Source organism: Alligator sinensis, unplaced genomic scaffold, assembly GCF_000455745.1.
Source record: "Alligator sinensis unplaced genomic scaffold, ASM45574v1 scaffold1048_1, whole genome shotgun sequence".
In the NCBI taxonomy this organism is placed as follows: domain Eukaryota; kingdom Metazoa; phylum Chordata; order Crocodylia; family Alligatoridae; genus Alligator; species Alligator sinensis.
This window is the reverse complement of record NW_005842736.1, coordinates 400,120-418,360: the sequence shown is the minus strand read 5'-3', so window position 1 is coordinate 418,360 and position 18,241 is coordinate 400,120. Positions and strand designations below refer to the sequence as shown.

General features: G+C 41.6%; 1 protein-coding gene across 1 annotated transcript in view; it reads left to right on the top strand.

Annotated features, from left to right (window-relative positions):
• The first annotated feature begins 6 nt into the window (after positions 1–6).
• The window catches only part of ACVR2A (activin A receptor type 2A), an 85,879-nt gene continuing 67,644 nt past the window's right edge, over positions 7–18,241 (top strand). The window contains exon 1 of the mRNA XM_006034398.3: positions 7–639. Within this exon, the coding sequence (XP_006034460.1) occupies positions 585–639 (55 nt within the window). The 5' untranslated portion in view covers positions 7–584. The remainder of the gene's footprint in view (positions 640–18,241) is intronic.

Here is an 18,241-nt window from a genome sequence, read left to right as displayed (position 1 = left end):
CGGGCGGTGGGGCGGGCTCCTGGCCGGCGACGGGGGCTCGCGGGGGTTTCTTCTCGGACGCTGGTGGCCCCTCGCCTGAGCACTACACGCTGCAGAACCGAAGACAGCTGCTGGCTGGTTGCAGCCCAGCCGTCGCCAGGATGCTTTTCGGAGCTTGACGGGGGAAAAAGGAGCGGAGCTGTGTTCTTGACAGTTGATTATTTCTCTTGTATAAAACAAAACAGCAAAACCAACGGTTTCCCCCCGTGAACTTTTTCTAAATGGATTCTTAACGTGCTTTTATGAAGTGCATTTTGCCACCCTTTGTACAGAAGCCAAATGACACGTGTATTTTGAATTACATTTCCAAATATACACATCCCCCCTGTACTGTGGATCTCTCCAGACAGAGCTGGAGGGGCTGTCGCTCTCTCAGAAAAATCCGGTTTTACTATTTTACGAACGCTCTCCTCTCCACGTCTGTTGCTTTAGATTTCTTTATAACTGGTGCATAAAAAAAGGGGGGGGGTTGGGGATTTTCTACTTGGAAGACCCAGGAACCTGGCTGCTTAGAAACATCTCTGTGTTCTAAGTGTATTTGGAAAATGGGAGCTGCTACCAAGTTGGCGTTTGCTGTTTTTCTTATCTCTTGTTCTTCAGGTGAGCAAAACTCCCTTTTATTTTTTTTACCATTTAAATTGATAATTGTGGAGCCCAGCTTGCAAACTTCAGCTGACACTCTCTCTTGATCCTGTCTGAGTTGGTAACTGAGGCGACAGAGTGGCTAAGGATGAAAATAGTGATAGCCGCCTTTTTTTGTTCATGAGCCTTGAGATTCTGTCATCCAGCATTTCCAATGTATGTGGCCTGTGATTTTTTTTTTTCAGTTGTTGCTATGTTAACCATACGTTTTCTTTGCGAACTATTGGTTTCGAAGTTGATTGACTATATGGCAGGTTAGTTGTATGTTTTTATTTAAAACAGTTTAAGAAAATGTGTGATGAGACAATATCTGTAACTTCTTGCAGATCTCTTATTTTGGAATAGTTAGTGGTGAGCTTCAGTGTCCTGTAGTGGTGTTTAAAAATAGTTACTATTCTGAAAGTATTAGCTAGTGAGAAAGATGCAAATGTACACAAGGGCAGGCTTTTAAATTGCCCCATAGAATATTTTGCAAAGCTTATCTTCCTGCGGTCGAATGTATATGGTGCTTCTTTTAACTTTACATTTGAAAATCTACTTTGAAATGGCTGCTCTTAATTGTATGGGAAAAATGTCTGAGAACTGTAGGCTTGTCAAAATACTTTTTTCATAGCAACCAGTGGTTGGAAGAATTGCTTAATACCATTTCACTCACTGGGAGCTCAGCACTCCCACAAAAGGCCACATTCATCTACTAATCCTGGATAGCATAACTGATCTGAAATCAGTCTTAAATTTCCAACCCGTTATGTAGCTGACTTCTTAACCCTCTGTTCAATATATATATATATATATATATATATATTAGTGTGTAAAAGTGGAATTGCCTAGTACTTTTACAGTTCTTCCAGTTGGCTTTATCTAGTCACGTTTTTCATTTTATTTTCCATATGCAGATGGCTTGCTTTCTATACCAAAGTGTTCTTAAATTGAAACTCTAATGTGTAGGATTCTGCTGAATGGTACATTTCCTTGTGGTTATTAAATGGATAGTCTAGTCTTGTGTCTGTAATGTTATTGATCAGTTCCGTGTGGGCTGAATGTGCTGTGAAATGGTGATCACTGCCAGAAATTAACCAAAAGTATCATGTCTGTTTAAAGAACACATTTAAGACAGCAGGACACTTTTAATGTCAGATAAAAATGATACCAGTTGTTGTTGTTTTTGTTTTTTTCCTTCCTAAATGAAACGAAGTAGCCTTCAGGGAAGTGGTTGAAGCCTTCTTTGTCTTCAAGTGAAAGTTTGGCTTGTAACATTAAGTAATAAAGCTATTGTCTTTTTAAAAACAGCTTGTTCTTGAGTTCAGGAGATTCTTTTGTTGACATTTTGAAAGGACTTTTATGCTCATCAAGTCCTCTTTTTATTTCTTCCTTCCTTCCTCACTTCATTACTATCATCCTACTGCCTCAAAGACGGAGCAGTTCTCATATACCTATCTTGCTTACTAATCAGACACAACTTAAACCACACCATAGTCTTCACTAGCATACTTCTGGCCACTGTTGTAATTGGCAGCAAGAGAACTGGTGTTAAATATTAATCTTGTCTATTCTAGCTAAGGAAATGGAAATACCAGAAAACTAACTCGTTAAATCATGGAATACAGTTCATATTAATTGTATAATATCACTGTTTTCCAGATGTTATGAATATTTTGCTCATATTATTTTCTAGAGGTTTATGGTATTGCTATGGTTCACGTTGTTGTGTGTAGTTAAAAATCTAGCACGATGGTGCAGTCATGAGTGTTTTTGGTGTTTCTTGTGTTTTGTTCTGTTTTAAACTGTGAAGTGAAAATGCAACTTCTTCCACCAATGCAGTTGAGCAATCTGGATTGAAAGGCATTTCTGCTTAAAGCTTTTTCATTCAAGTATATTGGCCACTATGAAGGGATTTCTGTACTTAATTCTAGCGTTGCAATTTGTTTTGTTTCCTGTATTTGCATGTGTTCAGCTTGCATCAGATTACATTTTAATTTAATAGCTTTGTCTATAACCACTTGCTAAAGTTATGCATGGACAGACTATTGGTTTTAAATCTCCTTATGTAAGTGAAAACTTCACCCTCTCCTTCCTCCTTGTTAGCACTGGGACAGAGCATCTAATTTGCATTACTAAATATAAATTACCATTTTAAAACATTGGGTATACATGGAACATTTTTGATTGCTTGGCTTTTTCTATCTCAATCCAAATTCAGTTAACCGCCTAGGAAATAGAAATACCATTCCATTTACCAGGTTTATTAGAGATGGACACCCTTTTCCTCTGTCTACCTCAACGCTTTCAAGTAAATGTTAACTTAGTGGCTTCTAGATAAAAGGAAAATCAGGAATGTACCCATCAGAACAAACTCCAGACAGTAAGATGTTAGATAAATAATTAAACAACTATCCTGCCTGAAAGTTTCCAGCATGTTCTTTCATGTGCTTTATGCTTAAATGTGTGTGTACTACTGGCACTTTTATGCACTTCTAAAAAACAAAAGAAAACATGGAAGAAGTAACATGGGGCCTTAAAATTGCTTTGTACACATCTCTTAGTATGAATTATTTATTAAAAAAATAAAATTCCATTACAAAATACTGCTTTTCATTTAACTTGGAGATCAATTGCAAAATATTTCTAAAAGAACAAAGGTTTGTTTTTTGGGGGTTTTTTTGGTTTAGTTTTTTAATCCTTTTTTGACACTTTGCTTTTAAAAAGTGAAAAAAAGAATTTCTTGGATGTCCAAGCATATGCATTTTGGTGCCTTCTTTCACCTTTTTACAGAAAGGCCCACCCTGTTTTATAGTCTATCATCCAGATAATCAGTTGTAGTGTTAATGATTTTGTTTTGAATTGCTCGTTCTAAAAATACTTCACTCAATTACTCTAGCCTTCATTTTTTGACACAAATGATCTCATTTTGATATTTCTCCAGTCATCAAGTTTTTATAAAAAAAAAAAAAAAAGTCTTCAATTTCTTCTGTTTAATTTAAACAAAACTAAACTTTTTACACTTTTCTTAAGTGTTACTGAGAAGCAAGAAAACCTAACAAAAAGGTGCTGTCTCAGTTATGTTCTCTTTGTAGCTCTCACAGGTCAGTCAATTTGTGGGGAGTATCTTAAGTCATTTTGGCAAACAGAATGATAGTTTAGAAATTCTTCTCCAGTATTATCAAAGCCCCTCCTACAGAGGCCACTCAGCTCTTTCTCCTCTTTTCCCTATCACATCTTTGGTGAAAATACAAACACTTTTGCTAGATACTAAAGGACACTATAGTAAACAATCTAAAATACTGCTAAAACTTTAGGGCAGAATTGTGAGCTTTTTCTTCTGGAAGAACTGAAAATAATCCAAACATTCTTTGTAACAAGTGGGTAGAGTGGTTCAAACATAAAAGGATGTTTTTTCCCCCCTTTTGGTATTACTTAATCCTGAGTATTACTCATTAATTGTTTCTAGTGATATGCTTCCTGTAAGCAACCCATGGTTAGTGGTAGAAGCTGCCTAATCACCTCTTTATCTGTGATAAAATGAGTAAACATTTTAAAGATGAGCTAAACACTTAACAGTGACACAGAGTCCTTTATGCTTAAACAGCAGTAACCACGCACTGTTTTTTGAAGTTCATCACTAGTGGAAAATATTCCTAACCAGCTTTCTGGCAATGCTCATAACAGGGCTTGTAATCCTATTTAACAGAATTTTCCAATATAACTGTGACTCCATAAGTATGATTTATACATTAGATTAAAGGACTATCATAGCCTTGTATTGATGTTTTAGTCATATTTGGAAATGGTACAACAGACTTTGTGAGAGGAGTCAACATATCATATCTTCCAGTTGTTTAAAACTGTTGTCCATATTGGGCATTTTGGCATTACAAATTGCATTAACAGCAGTTCTGGCAGAACTGTGCTTTGGGACAAATTAATGGATACAGATGTAGCTAGTTTAGTTTTTATTCCCATATATTTGCTATAAATACAAATTTACTTTTAAAAGGAAGAGTTTTAGAAGACAAGTTTACATATGCATGATGACATGATGGCTTCTCAATGTTTGAAGCAAAGTCACTGTTATACTATGTTGCAACTGCCAAAGGGTAACTTCTATAATCTTTGAATGGTATAGTACAGCAGTGGAAAATGATTTGAGCTCGAGGGTCACTTAATGATTTTTGATGAGCAATTCCCCCTCCTCCACCCATGAGGGAGGAGGTGGTGTTGCAGAGAGATACCAATATATCCTATCCGGCCCACTGGGAGCCTGAGGGCTGAAGGCTGCACCTATGCTGCTTTGCTTTGCTGTGCTGCACCTGGGCTGGGCCACACAACGTGCAGACTCCTCCGTCCCCCTACCTGGCTTCCTGTTGGTGCTGCACAGTCTTGGCACCACAGCCATTGGCAGCTGGGCCTGCACAGGACAGGGCATGATGCAGCACTCCTAGTAGCTGTCCTGCCTGCTATGATGAGCTGCTTGCACTGCACCAGGAAGGTCAGGGGCAGCTGCTCTCAGTTGAGCCCCCTCCCTGCAGCTGGCATGGACTCACTTCCTTGTGGTACCATGACGCGAGTGGCTCATCACAGCAGACATGGATGGGCAGGACAGCTACTTGGCATGCTGCATTGTGCCCTGTTCCATGCAGGCCTGGTTGCTGGCAGCCACAGTGCCAAGAGTGTGCTGGCCAAGTGCCTCTAGGACAGGGGTGGGCAAAATGCGGCCTGCCAGGCCATTCTATCCAGCCCACGGAGCCCCTAAAAAATTTAGAGAAGTAACAGTTATCTGCCCCTGGCTGCCTGTCATGTGGTCCTCGATGGCTTGCCAAAACTTAATAAGTGGCTCTCCACCCAAAATAATTGCCCACCCCTGCTCTAAGAAGCTGGGTGGGGAGGGGAGGGGTAGAGAAGTCTGTGCTCTTCCTGGCCAATGCCCTGCCCCAGCTGTGGGCACAGCCCTCTCTCCTCAGGCTCCCAATGGCAGCTGGTAGGTCAGATAGGATCAATTGGCGAGCCAGATTTTGCGTACCCCTGGTATAGTAGCTTTCAGTCTGATCATGCTAGCTGGGTTAATGATTCCCTTCAGCTTCTAAGCATTATCCCTGCTCGTTCTGCTAAAAAGATCCTTGGGGCTTCAACTTGGTTTGCTTACAGTAAAAAAACAACTGTTTTAACATTACTTTACTTGGAAGTTAGAGTGGATTAGCTTCTTCCTGCATCATATTAAAATCTAAGGTATTTTGAAGTGACTTTCTTTTCCATCTCAGTCTAAAAGATCATTTTCTCATCTCTTTAATATTTGTTTCCCTCATGTAAACATTCCCTGAAACTTATTCACTCTTGTTTGAACTTTGTGCTTTTTTGTTTTCTTAGAGCACTCTTACGGAGCTTCTGTCTTTTTTTTTTTTTTCCCCCCTGAACATGAGGCTACATAGTAAAAATAATGACTTTTGCTTTATGTGGAATATTTGGGAGCCAAATGAGATGGAGGAGAAAATATGAAACCTAATCTTGTAGCAAATGTTGTGACTTGGAGCTCAGTTGTAATGGTTTCCAAGATAAATGTCCAGTACTGGTTAGCTGACACAATGGTAGAGCTAATATGGGGTGGCAAAAGGTAGTAGTTGGATGAGGTCTCATTTACGCTATGCAGTTTTGCTAGCACAATACCACCACTTCCTTCAGCTAACAATAACCGTGGTCACTTTTTTTTTTTTTTTTTTTTTTTTTTTTTTTTTTTTTTTTTTTTTTTTTTTTTTTTTTTTTTTTTTTTTTTTTTTTTTTTTTTTTTTTTTTTTTTTTTTTTTTTTTTTTTTTTTTTTTTTTTTTTTTTTTTTTTTTTTTTTTTTTTTTTTTTTTTTTTTTTTTTTTTTTTTTTTTTTTTTTTTTTTTTTTTTTTTTTTTTTTTTTTTTTTTTTTTTTTTTTTTTTTTTATATCCTTCTGCCCTCTTTCAGCTTTGGAGGGTGGTAATGGAATTATTACCATTGACTTAGTTTTTTGGGAGAAGGAAAGGTTGTTTGTTTTTTTTTTCTTTTATACCTACCTCAAGGTTAGTAGAAGTTTATACTTTTTCAAAAAGTTTGTAACATCTACCATCTGGGAGGAAGAAGGTACTTTTTTTGATGGTTTTTGTTGTTTTGTAGTTCAACCCTTTTTAACAAGTCTATCCATTCTGTCTCAAAGTTTCAGCTCATGTACCTCCCTTTATATTTTTTCTTGTTTTTAATGTTACCAATGATGTGATATAAGGCAGGATACACAAATTAACATTAAATGCATTATTAATATATGCATTAAATATATCGTAGTTATGCCACAACAGTTTGGGCTAGTAAGTCTGTTGTGAGGGAAAGGGGGGGGGGGCAGATCGAGGCCCCCACAGTGAGGGAGGAAGTGGGGCTGAGGCTGAGACAGGCAGGTGCTGCACAGCTGGGGCAGGGTGTGGGACGGATCTGCGAGTGGCTTGTCTGTGGGGATGGACTCCCACTGCTGCGTGCACCTCAGGAGGGCATGGGGACCATGTGCCCCCAGATCTGTGTGGGGTGAGGGTAGGCTGCTGCTGTGGGCTGGGGCAGCGCTGGCCCCCTCCTCCCCCCTGCCGGGAACAGCCTGGCACTGTCCCAGCCCCAGCCCACAGTGGCAGCCTGCCCTTGCCCTGTGCACAGATTGCATGTGGCTCTGTCCCATGCCTCACTCTGGCTGTGCAGTGCCTGCCCCTGCCCTACTTCCTCCCTCACCCCCATTCCCGTTCCCTCAAAACAGACTTACCAGCTGGATCTGGCTCCTCTCCATGCTGCCAGGCTGTGGTCCTGGCTGCCTGCATGCTGCGCTGTAGCTGAGCGTATGCACAGGGCTTTTATTGGCCACATCAGCCAAAAAAAGCTGATTGCTGATACTGTCACTTCTTTTCCTTATATTGGTGCCGATCTGATATGGGACTGATGTATCAGTGCACCTCTAGTAATTTTTTTTTCTCATTCATTCTGCGTACCCGCTATGACCTTTTGAAGTACCTCTGCTTGACCATGGCTGTAGTGTCCAAGCAGCTATACCAGAACCCCTTGCTTGTGAAAAACGGACAGCTAGATTATCATGCTTTGCTTCTTGCCGCCACCTTTGAAGGTGATCCTTTCCATTATTGCTTCCTTCTATGTAGAATTTTCTGATGCAGCAAGCATGCTGGTAATGCATTTAAATTTTATTTATGCCAGCTCAGTTCTGAGTAAAGCCAGTATAACCTGGAAACTTGATGACTTCATCACGCAGCAATAGACGCACTAGAATTTTCTGTCTGTAGACTCCATGAGGTCCAATATTTGGAACCTTTTTAGTAATTCTAAAAACTCTACCCTTTTTCATGTTTTACCAGTACTTAGAGTCAAGCATGGTGGATTAATTTTAACTAATTTGTATTAAACCGAATTTAAAATCAGTACAAAGCCTTGTTTTAAACCTTATAAAGGCTTATTATTTAAATCCATAATCACCCTGTTTCTCATTTTACTTCTGAACTCTTTCCTAGAGAGATGCTGTGTCTTATTGGTTGATAACCATTAAAAGATTGATTTGCAGTTGTTCATACAGCTTCCACACAGTTCAGTTCTAGCTAGCCAGGAGGCTATGCTGTACCTATACTTACTTTAAACATCTCATAGGTTTTGTCAGTGTACTTGCATTGAGAAAAGTTATTCACTATTAGCTCTTGACTGATCTTATTTTTAAAGAAAATAAATAAAACCATGCTTTGTATCATCCTATCTTGATGGGTCAGGTAGGTTTCAAGTTTTTAATAAATTTATTAAGTGACCTTAAATGTTTTTGATACATAAACTTGTATTTAAACATATTTTGAATTCAAAATTTATTTATTTTGTAAGTAAATAAAATATTTATTTGTAGTTTGTAAATCAAACTGTTGCTTCTGTCCTTTTAAGATTTTAGAACTAGTAGAACTCTTGCACCTCATAAAACAACTTTTCAGCTCTCAATTGGTTTTGCAACTTTGAGTAAACTAATCTTTCAAGAGTATTTCCTGAATAAACTGAAATAAAGAAAGATAATACTCTCTTTGCCATCAGCAACTGGTTTAGTACTTTCCTGAACTTTATTTCCAGGTGCTTAGCCAATAACTTCCAGTTTTAGTTTCTTTAAAACTTCCACTGCAGTTTTGTTCCAGTGCAGTTATTTGTTCCATACATGTTGTTTTTGTATCAAAATTTAAACTTTTAAATATTTAGGCCTTAGTATGACACATGCATTTAAAAAAAAAAATTGAAATTATGACAATGCTATTTGGTCTAAGTGGAACCATATTAAGCGGTTGACTAAGTCTTAGAAACGTAACTTTTTTCAGTAAATATTGCTTTCTCAGATTTTCCCTTTTCTCTTGCTTTGTTTTTCTCTGCTCCCCCTGCAAAAGTAACTTTTTATATCCGTGACTTTCAGCCTGGGTTCCGGGGACCCCTGGGCGTCTACAGATTGTCTGAGGGGTCCGCGAAAGATGACTACGATCAATGAAAAGTATGTGGTTACACACACTTAAAGTTCAAAGGGGTGCACACCTCCATTCAAAGTCAAAAGGGGTCTGCATTTCCTTTCAGAATTTTTTAGGGGTTTGCAAATGAAAAAAGGTTGAAAACCACTGGTTTATATTATAATCTGAAGTGGATAAATCTATGTTCTTTTTTTTTTAGATATGAAAAAAGTAAAGCATGATCAGTCGCAGCAGATTAGGAGGCTGTTCTTTATTTATTAAGTGATTTAAAAAAAAAAAAAGCGTTTTTGTTCTCTCTTGCAGTTTTAACTATAGACCAGATGCATCACTTTTATTTATTTTTTTGTCTGCAGACTTATGTCCTACCATATTTAGGGGTGCTTCATACTCATTTCTGTAGTGGTCTTTCCTTTTCAGTGGGGGTTATGGAGGGTCACTCCTAATTTTTTATTGTTAGATATGTGGCACAGCCTCATGAGAAATTAGGACTGGAAGGGACCACATAAATTCGTCTTCTGAGGTAAGAAGAATAGTTGGGGAAGTACTGAGGTCCCGGAGGGGAGGGGAGTCTGGTGTCCAAGCAGAGTGGTCGTTCCTTAAGGAGACGATCCTCCAAGCCCAAAGGGAGGTAATCCCAACAATGATCAAAGGGGGGCAAGAGGGCGCAAAAGCCCCCATGGCTCACTGAAAGCATATGGGAACATCTCCTGGCTAAAAGGGAGGCGTATACCCAATGGAAGGGAGGAGCCATCACCAGGGAGGACTATACCTCATTGCTCAGAGCTGCAAGGGGGCGGTCAGGAAGGCCAAGGCGGAGATGGAACTGGGACTAGCTATCCAGATCAAGGGCAACACGAAGTCCTTTTTTAAATACATAGAGGGTAAAAAGAAGGTACCGACCGGGTAACATGGGGCCTCTGCAAGACACGCTAGGAAATCTGGTTGTCGCACCAGACAACAAAGCTAACCTATTTAACAATTTCTTTGCCTCCATTTTCCTGAGCAGGAACCGGGTCACCCCCCCACCGGGACCCCCATAGGCCCCAGGGGAGGCGCACCCACACCTAGGGTCAGTGAGGACCTAGTCAGGGAACTTGTGGAGGGACTGAACATATTTAAATCAGCTGGTCCTGACGACCTCCACCCCAGAGTGCTGAGGGAATTAGCAGAGGTCATTGTGGGACCCGTGGCACGGCTTTACAAGCAGTCGTGGTGCCAGAGGGCTGGAAAAGGGTCAACGTGGTTCCCATTTTCAAAAAAGGGAGGAAGGAGGACCCAGGAAACTATAGGCCAGGTAGTCTTACCTTGATCCTGGGTAAGCTTTTTGAGAGAGTTATCCTGGCACATGTCCACGAGGGGCCAGCAGGGGAGGTTATGCTTAGGGACAACCAACACGGGTTCATTAGAGGCAGGTCCTGTGAGACCATCCTGGTGGTCTTCTATGACCAGGTCACAAAATCCTTAGACACAGGGGTAGTAGTGGGCATAGTCTTTCTGGACTTCAGGAAGGCCTTCGACACTCTCTCATCCCATTGTCATTAAAAAACTAGGGGACTGTGGTGTCAACACCTACACCGTCAAATGGGTCGCTAACTGGCTGGAGGGCCGCACCCAGAGAGTGGTGGTGGATGGGTCTTATTTGACCTGGAGGGATTTAGGCAGCGGGGTCCCCAGGGCTCTGTCCTCAGACCCACGCTGTTCAATATCTTCATCAGTGACTTGGACGAGGGAGTAAAGAGCACCCTATTCAAATTTGCTGATGACACTAAGAACCAGCAGCATACCTACAGGCTGGGGAACTCCCTTCTCATCAGTGCAAAGGCAGAAAAGGGTCTTGGGGTCATTGATGCCAAAATGAACGTGGGCCAACAGTGTGGGGACGCGGTCAGGAAGGCCAGCCGCACCTTGTCATGCATCCACAGATACATCTCAGACAGGTCCAAGGAGGTGATCCTTCCCCTCTAAGCAGCAATGGTCAGGTCGCAGTTGGAGTACTGCGTCCAGTTCTGGGTGCCACACTTCAGGAGGGATGTGGATATCATGGAGAGGGTCCAGAGGACGGCCACCTCCATGATCAGGGGGCAGCAGGGCAGGCCCTACGAGAAGAGGCTAAGGGACCTGAACCTGTTCAGCCTCCTCGGAGAAGGCTGAGGAGGGATCTAGTGCTGTTTACAAACTAGTCAGAGGGGACCAGCAGGCACTGGGGGAGTCCCTGTTCCCCAAGCACTCCAAAGAGTGACAAGAAATAATGGACACAAGCTGGTAGAGGGTAGATTTAGACTAGACATCGGGAGGCGCTGCTTCACGGTCAGGGTGGCTAGGATCTGGAAACAACTTCCAAGAGAAGTGGTGCTGGCTCCTACCTTGGGGGTTTTTAAGAGGAGGCTAGGTGAACACCTTGCTGTGGTCGTTTGACCCCAGTACTCTCTCTTGCTATGGCAGGGGGTCGGACTTGATGATCTGCTCAGGTCCCTTCTGACCTTACCAAGTGTGAAATTATGAAATTCAATCCCTGCTGAATACAGGATCATCCTTGATTAAACCATTCTAGTCTAGTGTCTGTTCAAACTAGGGATGTGAAAGATTAAATGATTGATTGTTTAACTGATAAGCCCAGTGATAATAGGTTACTTTATCAGTTATTATTTAGCACAAGACTGGATGCAGTCTGGCAGGGAAGGGGGAGAAGGAAAGCCATGTGGTGCTCCAGCAGAAACCGGAAGATGGCAAGGGAGGCAGGAGGGAAGGAGGAATGAGGGGGAAGGGGGCCCTCACTTAAGAGGTTAAAGAGGAAAACAATGGCAGTCCAGTGACTCATCAGTTAAGCAGTTAGCTCCAGGGCAGGCAATTATTTCGGCTTAATGAGTTTTGGTGAGTTTTGAGGCTTTCAAGGGCTGAAAGGGTAGCCCTGTCCCTTGATGGGTGTCCCACCCCCCAGTTACAATCTTAGTACCGGAAGTCCTACCTTGAATCCCTGACCTTTGCTACCAGAAGTCCCTCCCCTTGCCCTGGAAGTACTCCTTTTGGGTTGGGGGAGAGTGCTGCCATCTTGAAACCAGACAAAAAACAAATTGTATAACAAAAAATCAAACAACTACTATAATTTACTTTTAATTTTTAAAAAAATGTATATCTTTGTCCTGATTTGTGTGTTTGCATAGCGTATCTAGAGGCAATGGCACAATAACTCAAAATACAGGCCCACTCTTGTATATTGTATGCAAGGTGTGGTGGGGTGTGTAGTTGGGGAGCGGATGTGTGGGGTGGGTGTGAATGGGCATGGGGTTATGTTGTTGGGGTGGGGGCAGTGAGCAGGTATGAGGTTTTGGTGGGTGGGATGGGAGTGTGTGTGGGAGGGCATGTTTGTGGGGAATGGTGGCGGGTAGCGGGGAGGTTCTTGGAGTCCCTGGAGCTGCATGTAGTGGCAGTAAGCAAGGCCAGCACCATCTGGCCCTGTAGCACACCGCTCCCTGTGCTCCCTCCCTGTTCCCTGGCTGCTTGTTCATAGGTGCTTCATCCCTCTCAGCCTGCGACTTCAGGTGAGCTGCGTTGCTCCCAGCAGCAACCATGTTTGAGCTGCTGTGTTATCGTTTAACCAATATAATTAGAGTAGGTTAAGTGGACAATTTTTTTTTATTAAACTATAATTACATCCCTAGTCTAAACTGCTCTTGAAAACTTCCAGGAATGGAGATTCCATAGTTTCTCTAGGTAGCCTGTTCCAATGCTTGACAGCCCATGTAGGCAGAAGACTCTTGCTGATCTCCAGCCTGAATTTTCTCTGCTGCAGTTCAAGACCATTGATTCTAGTCCTGTCCCTTACAGCTGCAGAGAGAAGTCCTTCCCCATTCTTTGTCATTTTTCTAGTATTTGAAGACTTATCACATCCTCCTTAGTCTTCTCTTCAGAGTAAACAATCAAGTTCTTCTTAAAACTTTTGTTGCTCTTTGGATTCTTTCTATTCTGTTCACATTTTTCTTGAAATATGGGACCCAAAACTGGAAATAGTACTCTGGGTCAGGCCTTAACAGTGTTGAATAATGGAAGAATCCCTTCCCTTGACTCTGCATGTGACCCTCATATTAATACAACCCAGTATGCTGTTGGCTTTTTTGCAACAAGAGCACACTGTTGTTGTCTCATATTCACTTGATAGTCCACTGTAGTCCCTAGGTCCTTCTCCACAGTACTGCAGCCTAGCCATTCATTCCCCAGTCTATATTTGTGCATGTAATTATTCTTTGTCAAGTGCAGGAGTTAGCACTTGTCCTTCCTGAATTTCATGTTTGGTTTTTCGACCATTTCTCCAGTTTATCATTTTGGATCCTAGCCCTACCTTCCAGAGTGTCTGCAGCTCCACCCAACCTGGCATCATCTACCAGTTTGCTAAGCATGCACTGTCCTGTTGTTCAAATCATAAATGAAGATGTTGAACAATACTGGGCCTAGGACAGACCTCTAAGGAATCCTAGTTGATTAAGGTCTCTGAAAATTGTCAAATACAAATTGCTTCAAAGTGTTTCTTTTATTTTGTTTACTAAGTTTAAAGTTGAACCTTTATAAAGGTTGTTCAGGTGGTTGTAGTGATGTATAGTTTGATGTTCGTTTGCATTTTGAAAACTTAGATCCATTTTGATGTTTATAGAAATTTTTAAAACCAAGTTTTTAGATAATTTAAATACTCCTGAATCCTTTTATCAAACTTTTATGATTTTTAGAATCACTTTGCATGTTTGGTGGGCAAAAAAAAAAGGCCTCTCCTGTCTATGTAAGCAGCTCACAACAATAGAGGAAGTGGCATAACTGATTAGGTTCAGTACTGTGAAATGCTACTGTAAAACTAAAAAGGGTGATGGTGGGAGAAGTCTTTTACTTGAAGTGTTGGAGTAATGTAGCTGTCGTAGTCCAGGGAATAAGAGGGGCAAGGATTATTGTGGGTGATAGCTTTAGTGGGCCAGTTACATGGTTGGGATAGACCATGCAATTGGGGTATTATAGTAATAGTCTCCTAGTTACAGTAATCTTGGTCACTGTTTGTCATTATTCCGTATAGGTGCTTTTGAAATGTAGGTGGTGGTATCTGTTTCAAGTTGCAAAGGGGTTTGTTTATGTTTTCATGTCTCAGTTTCAAGGCACTAAGCCTATTAGAACTGCATAGAATTGACCCAGATTGTCATTAAACATATGTATAACAAATCTGACAGTATTTTGATTATGAAGGTACTTTAAGCTGAAACTAGAATAGGGCAAGTTATTGGCTATAATTTGTGTGGTGTAATTAGTGAATTTCGGAGCTGTCAAGGTGTGACCAGTTTTTTTGCTTTGCAGATTAGCCAGCAATTATACTATTATTTTTTTTAGGTTTGGTCCAAGAGAACATAGCAAGGCTGATCCATAAACCATGGTTTTAGAATCAAGAATTCTCTACATATTAACTTGATGGAGACATCACTTTCACGCAGTAATAGTTTCATGATTATCTTTTACATTTTCTATTGATAAATGGTCAGTTTTTCATTGTTAAAAAATATATAACATTAGAAAAGGCATTAGAGACTTTATTGAAAGAGAGCTACAGATAATGATGACAAAAAATGGCATGACTTTGAGTACCTAGATGGTGAAGCAACCAAGTTAAAACTCAAGAGGCAGTGGTTGAGTGTTTTCGCACCAGAGAGGAGAAGTATCTCTCTTATGCATGGGCATTCTGCCCTAGCAACTTGAGAGATGACACTAGCTGCATATCTCTGGCATGGCGATTGACCAAATTCATAAGTTTATCAGAGGCTTTTTAAATTGGACAGTCTGTTTGGATGACTGGAGTTTTATGTCCAGTTTAGGGTACCACAGTTAAAGAAAGATGTGGACATGTTAGAGTACATAGAAAAACAAAAAAAGATGAGAAGTCTAGAAAATATGAGCTGTCGTGACGATTTGAAATTATTAGGTTTGCTTAGCTCAGATAAGAGAAGATTGAGATTTCAAGTACTGCAAAAAGGGGAAGGTTAAATGCTTCTTGTTCTGTCCCCAGCATGTATGGGTAATTAGTAGACTTCAACAACAATAAGGAAAGCTTAGGTTAGATATCAAAAACATTTCTAACTGTGTTATAGTTAACCATTGCAGTTGGAAAGTTATGGGATCTCTATTATTGGAGGCCTTTAAGAGCAAGTTAGTCCTATCTATCAGGAGTGGATTTGGTATAACTTGCCACAGGGGATTCCCCCTAGGCAGGCTTCAGTGGTAGAATTCTTGTCTGCCACACAGGAGACCCGGGTTTAATTCTTGGACACTTACACAAATACAGCCATGGAGGCACCAAACATCTTGGGATCGTGTCTCAGTGGCCTAAAGGTGGGGATGGAGGGTCTGGGCAGCCTCCACTCCTCCAAAACTCTTGCCTAGGCATATGCATCGAAGGTCTGAGTGACCTCATGCCTGTTTTTCATATATAGCTGGGAAGGTCCTCACCTGCATTCTGCTCAATCAACTCTATTTCCTTGCTGAGGAGATAATACCCAAGCCCCAATGTATTTTCAGACCACTCAGAAGGTAGGCTAGATGTGATCTTTGTTGCTAGACAGCAGCAGGAGAATTGCTGTGAGCAACACCAAGATCTTTGTGACCTTTATTGACCTGGCTGCAGCCTTTGAATCGACCAACAGAGGCCCTGTGGGAGATGCTGATGAAATTTGGATGCCTACCAAAATTTGTTGCCATTATCCAACTCCTTCACAATGACAATCCAGCATCCATCTTAAGCAATGGCTTGGCAACAGACCCCTTTACTATTAGAACTGGAGTCCAACAAGAATGGGTGATTATACCAACACACTTTTCTTCTGTATTCCATCGATTCTGCATGTCATTGCTGACAGACTTCCATCTGGAGTCGAGCACCCAATATCACATGGACTGGAATCTCTTTAACATCAATTGGTTAGTTATGTTCCAAATCCAAGATAACCAACACATGCATTAGAGATCTTCAGTACATTGACAATTGTATTGTGTGTACCCCTTGAATTGAAAAGCTCCAGCTCACTCTTGATTGTTTCTGTGAACTGTATGAAATGCTTGCACTTGATCAGCTTTGTGAAAAACAAAATACAAATCCACCCCAAACCAACTAGCCGTTCTTCCATACATAATAAGAGGGCAATCCTTGGACACTGAGTTATTACCCTTACTGGGGTAGCTGCCTTTCCCAAAAAGTAAATGTAGATGACTATTCAATGATGGATAAAATCTGGCAGTGTTGTCTTTGGATGTCTCTGAAATCGTGTCTTCGATGATTGTGATATCAGGAGCCAAACCAGGCTCCTGGTACGAGATGAGAGCCAAACCAGGCTCTCATCTACCAGGCTGTTGTCACCCCTATCCTGTTGTATGGGTGTGAAACTTGGATGATGCATTAGCAGGGATCCTAGTTTTCTCTGTTAAAAAATCCCCAATTTTCTGTTAAAAAAAACTCGAAATCCACCACATATAAATGTCAAAGACATCAAAGATATACCTATAATGTGTGTATGTATAGGTATCAGTTGAATACAATGTTTTACTGATGTATTTGCAACTTTAAAGCAATTTGGAAGCCTACCAGTACCTCAGTCATTAAAAGAGACAGACAAGGGTCATTAAAATTAATTATAAATACAGTAAAATCTGTTATCCTGCATCCCCCTGGTAAGGGAATTGCCAGTTATGTAAACATTCCGGTTATCTGAAACCCCCCAGCAGGGGTTTTCAGATAACACGGAGCTGGGGTGGGGTGTGCGGCAGTTGTCCGCAGAGTGGTGGCAGCATAGGGTAGTGGGTGGTGGCAGGCACTGCCATTGCATTCAACGCCGCCCTCCCCACACACATCCGGCCAACCAGCCGGAAATTTTGGGTAATGGAATTTCCAGTTAGTTAAACGCTGGATAGTGGAGATTTTACTGTACCTATATATTTTTGTGTTTTGAGTTTGGTTTTTCTTTCATGGAAAGCCAGAGCTCTCTGTCCCCTTCAGTCACCAGGATGTGCGTCCACCCCTGCTGCTTTGTGGGACTCAGCAGCCCTGATATACCGGTACCCTGTCCTTGCCATTGATCCTTACTCACAGCCCTACAGCCCCGCCAGCCCTACTGGTGCATCTCACTCTGGAGCCATGGTCTCCCACCTCCCCCAGCCCTACTGGTGCTCCTCTCTCCTCATTTCCCAGGTTTGTTTCCTTTAAGGGGCAAAATCCATCACACACGCACTCTTTCTCTTTCTGCCCCTCCCTACACACACCCTGCCCCTTCCTGTGGCACCATGGTCTGGTAATGTAGTTGGGAGCCACATGGTGCGGTGGCAGTGAAATGGCTGGAGGTGGGGTGGGCCTGGGCTGCTTAGTTCTGCTGTGGGCTCCCCCTGGGTCCTACTGCCTCTGCCTCCTGTCATCTTTTACAAGCAGCCAGGAGCAAGTAAATATTTATTTTCTAAATTTTTAGGGGCCCTGCAGACTGGATAGAATGGCTGGCAGGCCAGCTGTGGCCCGCAGGCCATATTTTGCTCTCCCCTTTTCTAAGCTTTCTTTAGGATTGAGTGGGTCTCTACTGTAAAATTGAATGCTTGGTTTTCAAATGGCCTGCTGCTGCCAGCTTTGAGGATTATATTTATGCTCCAGAATACTCTCAGTTAACTTGAATGACAGTTTTGAAGTTTTGTAGCATCAAGTATGCATTATGGGGTGTGTTACTGTCTGAGCTCACTGATGAGGTCAAGCTGCAACCTGTAATTCACTGACTCTCAGTTCAGGTGCTAGAGCACCCTGAGGTGCCTTGATACCCATTCAGGGGTGCTGTGGGGTGCCACACAATGTTAACACCGTTAGGTATGTAATCACTTGCATGTAATCCTTGCAGGACAAACCCAGAGATTTCAGAGGGGAATCCATGGTGTCAAAATCATTCTGACCTGCTTAGGTCTTTGCAACAGAAGAATTTGCGGTAGTATTTTTCTGCAGACAGAAAAAAAAAACCAGTGAAAGCTAAGAGCTGGCTTTTTCTAAGGGTATCTTGAGTGTAACAGGGTTGAAAACCACTGCAGTAATT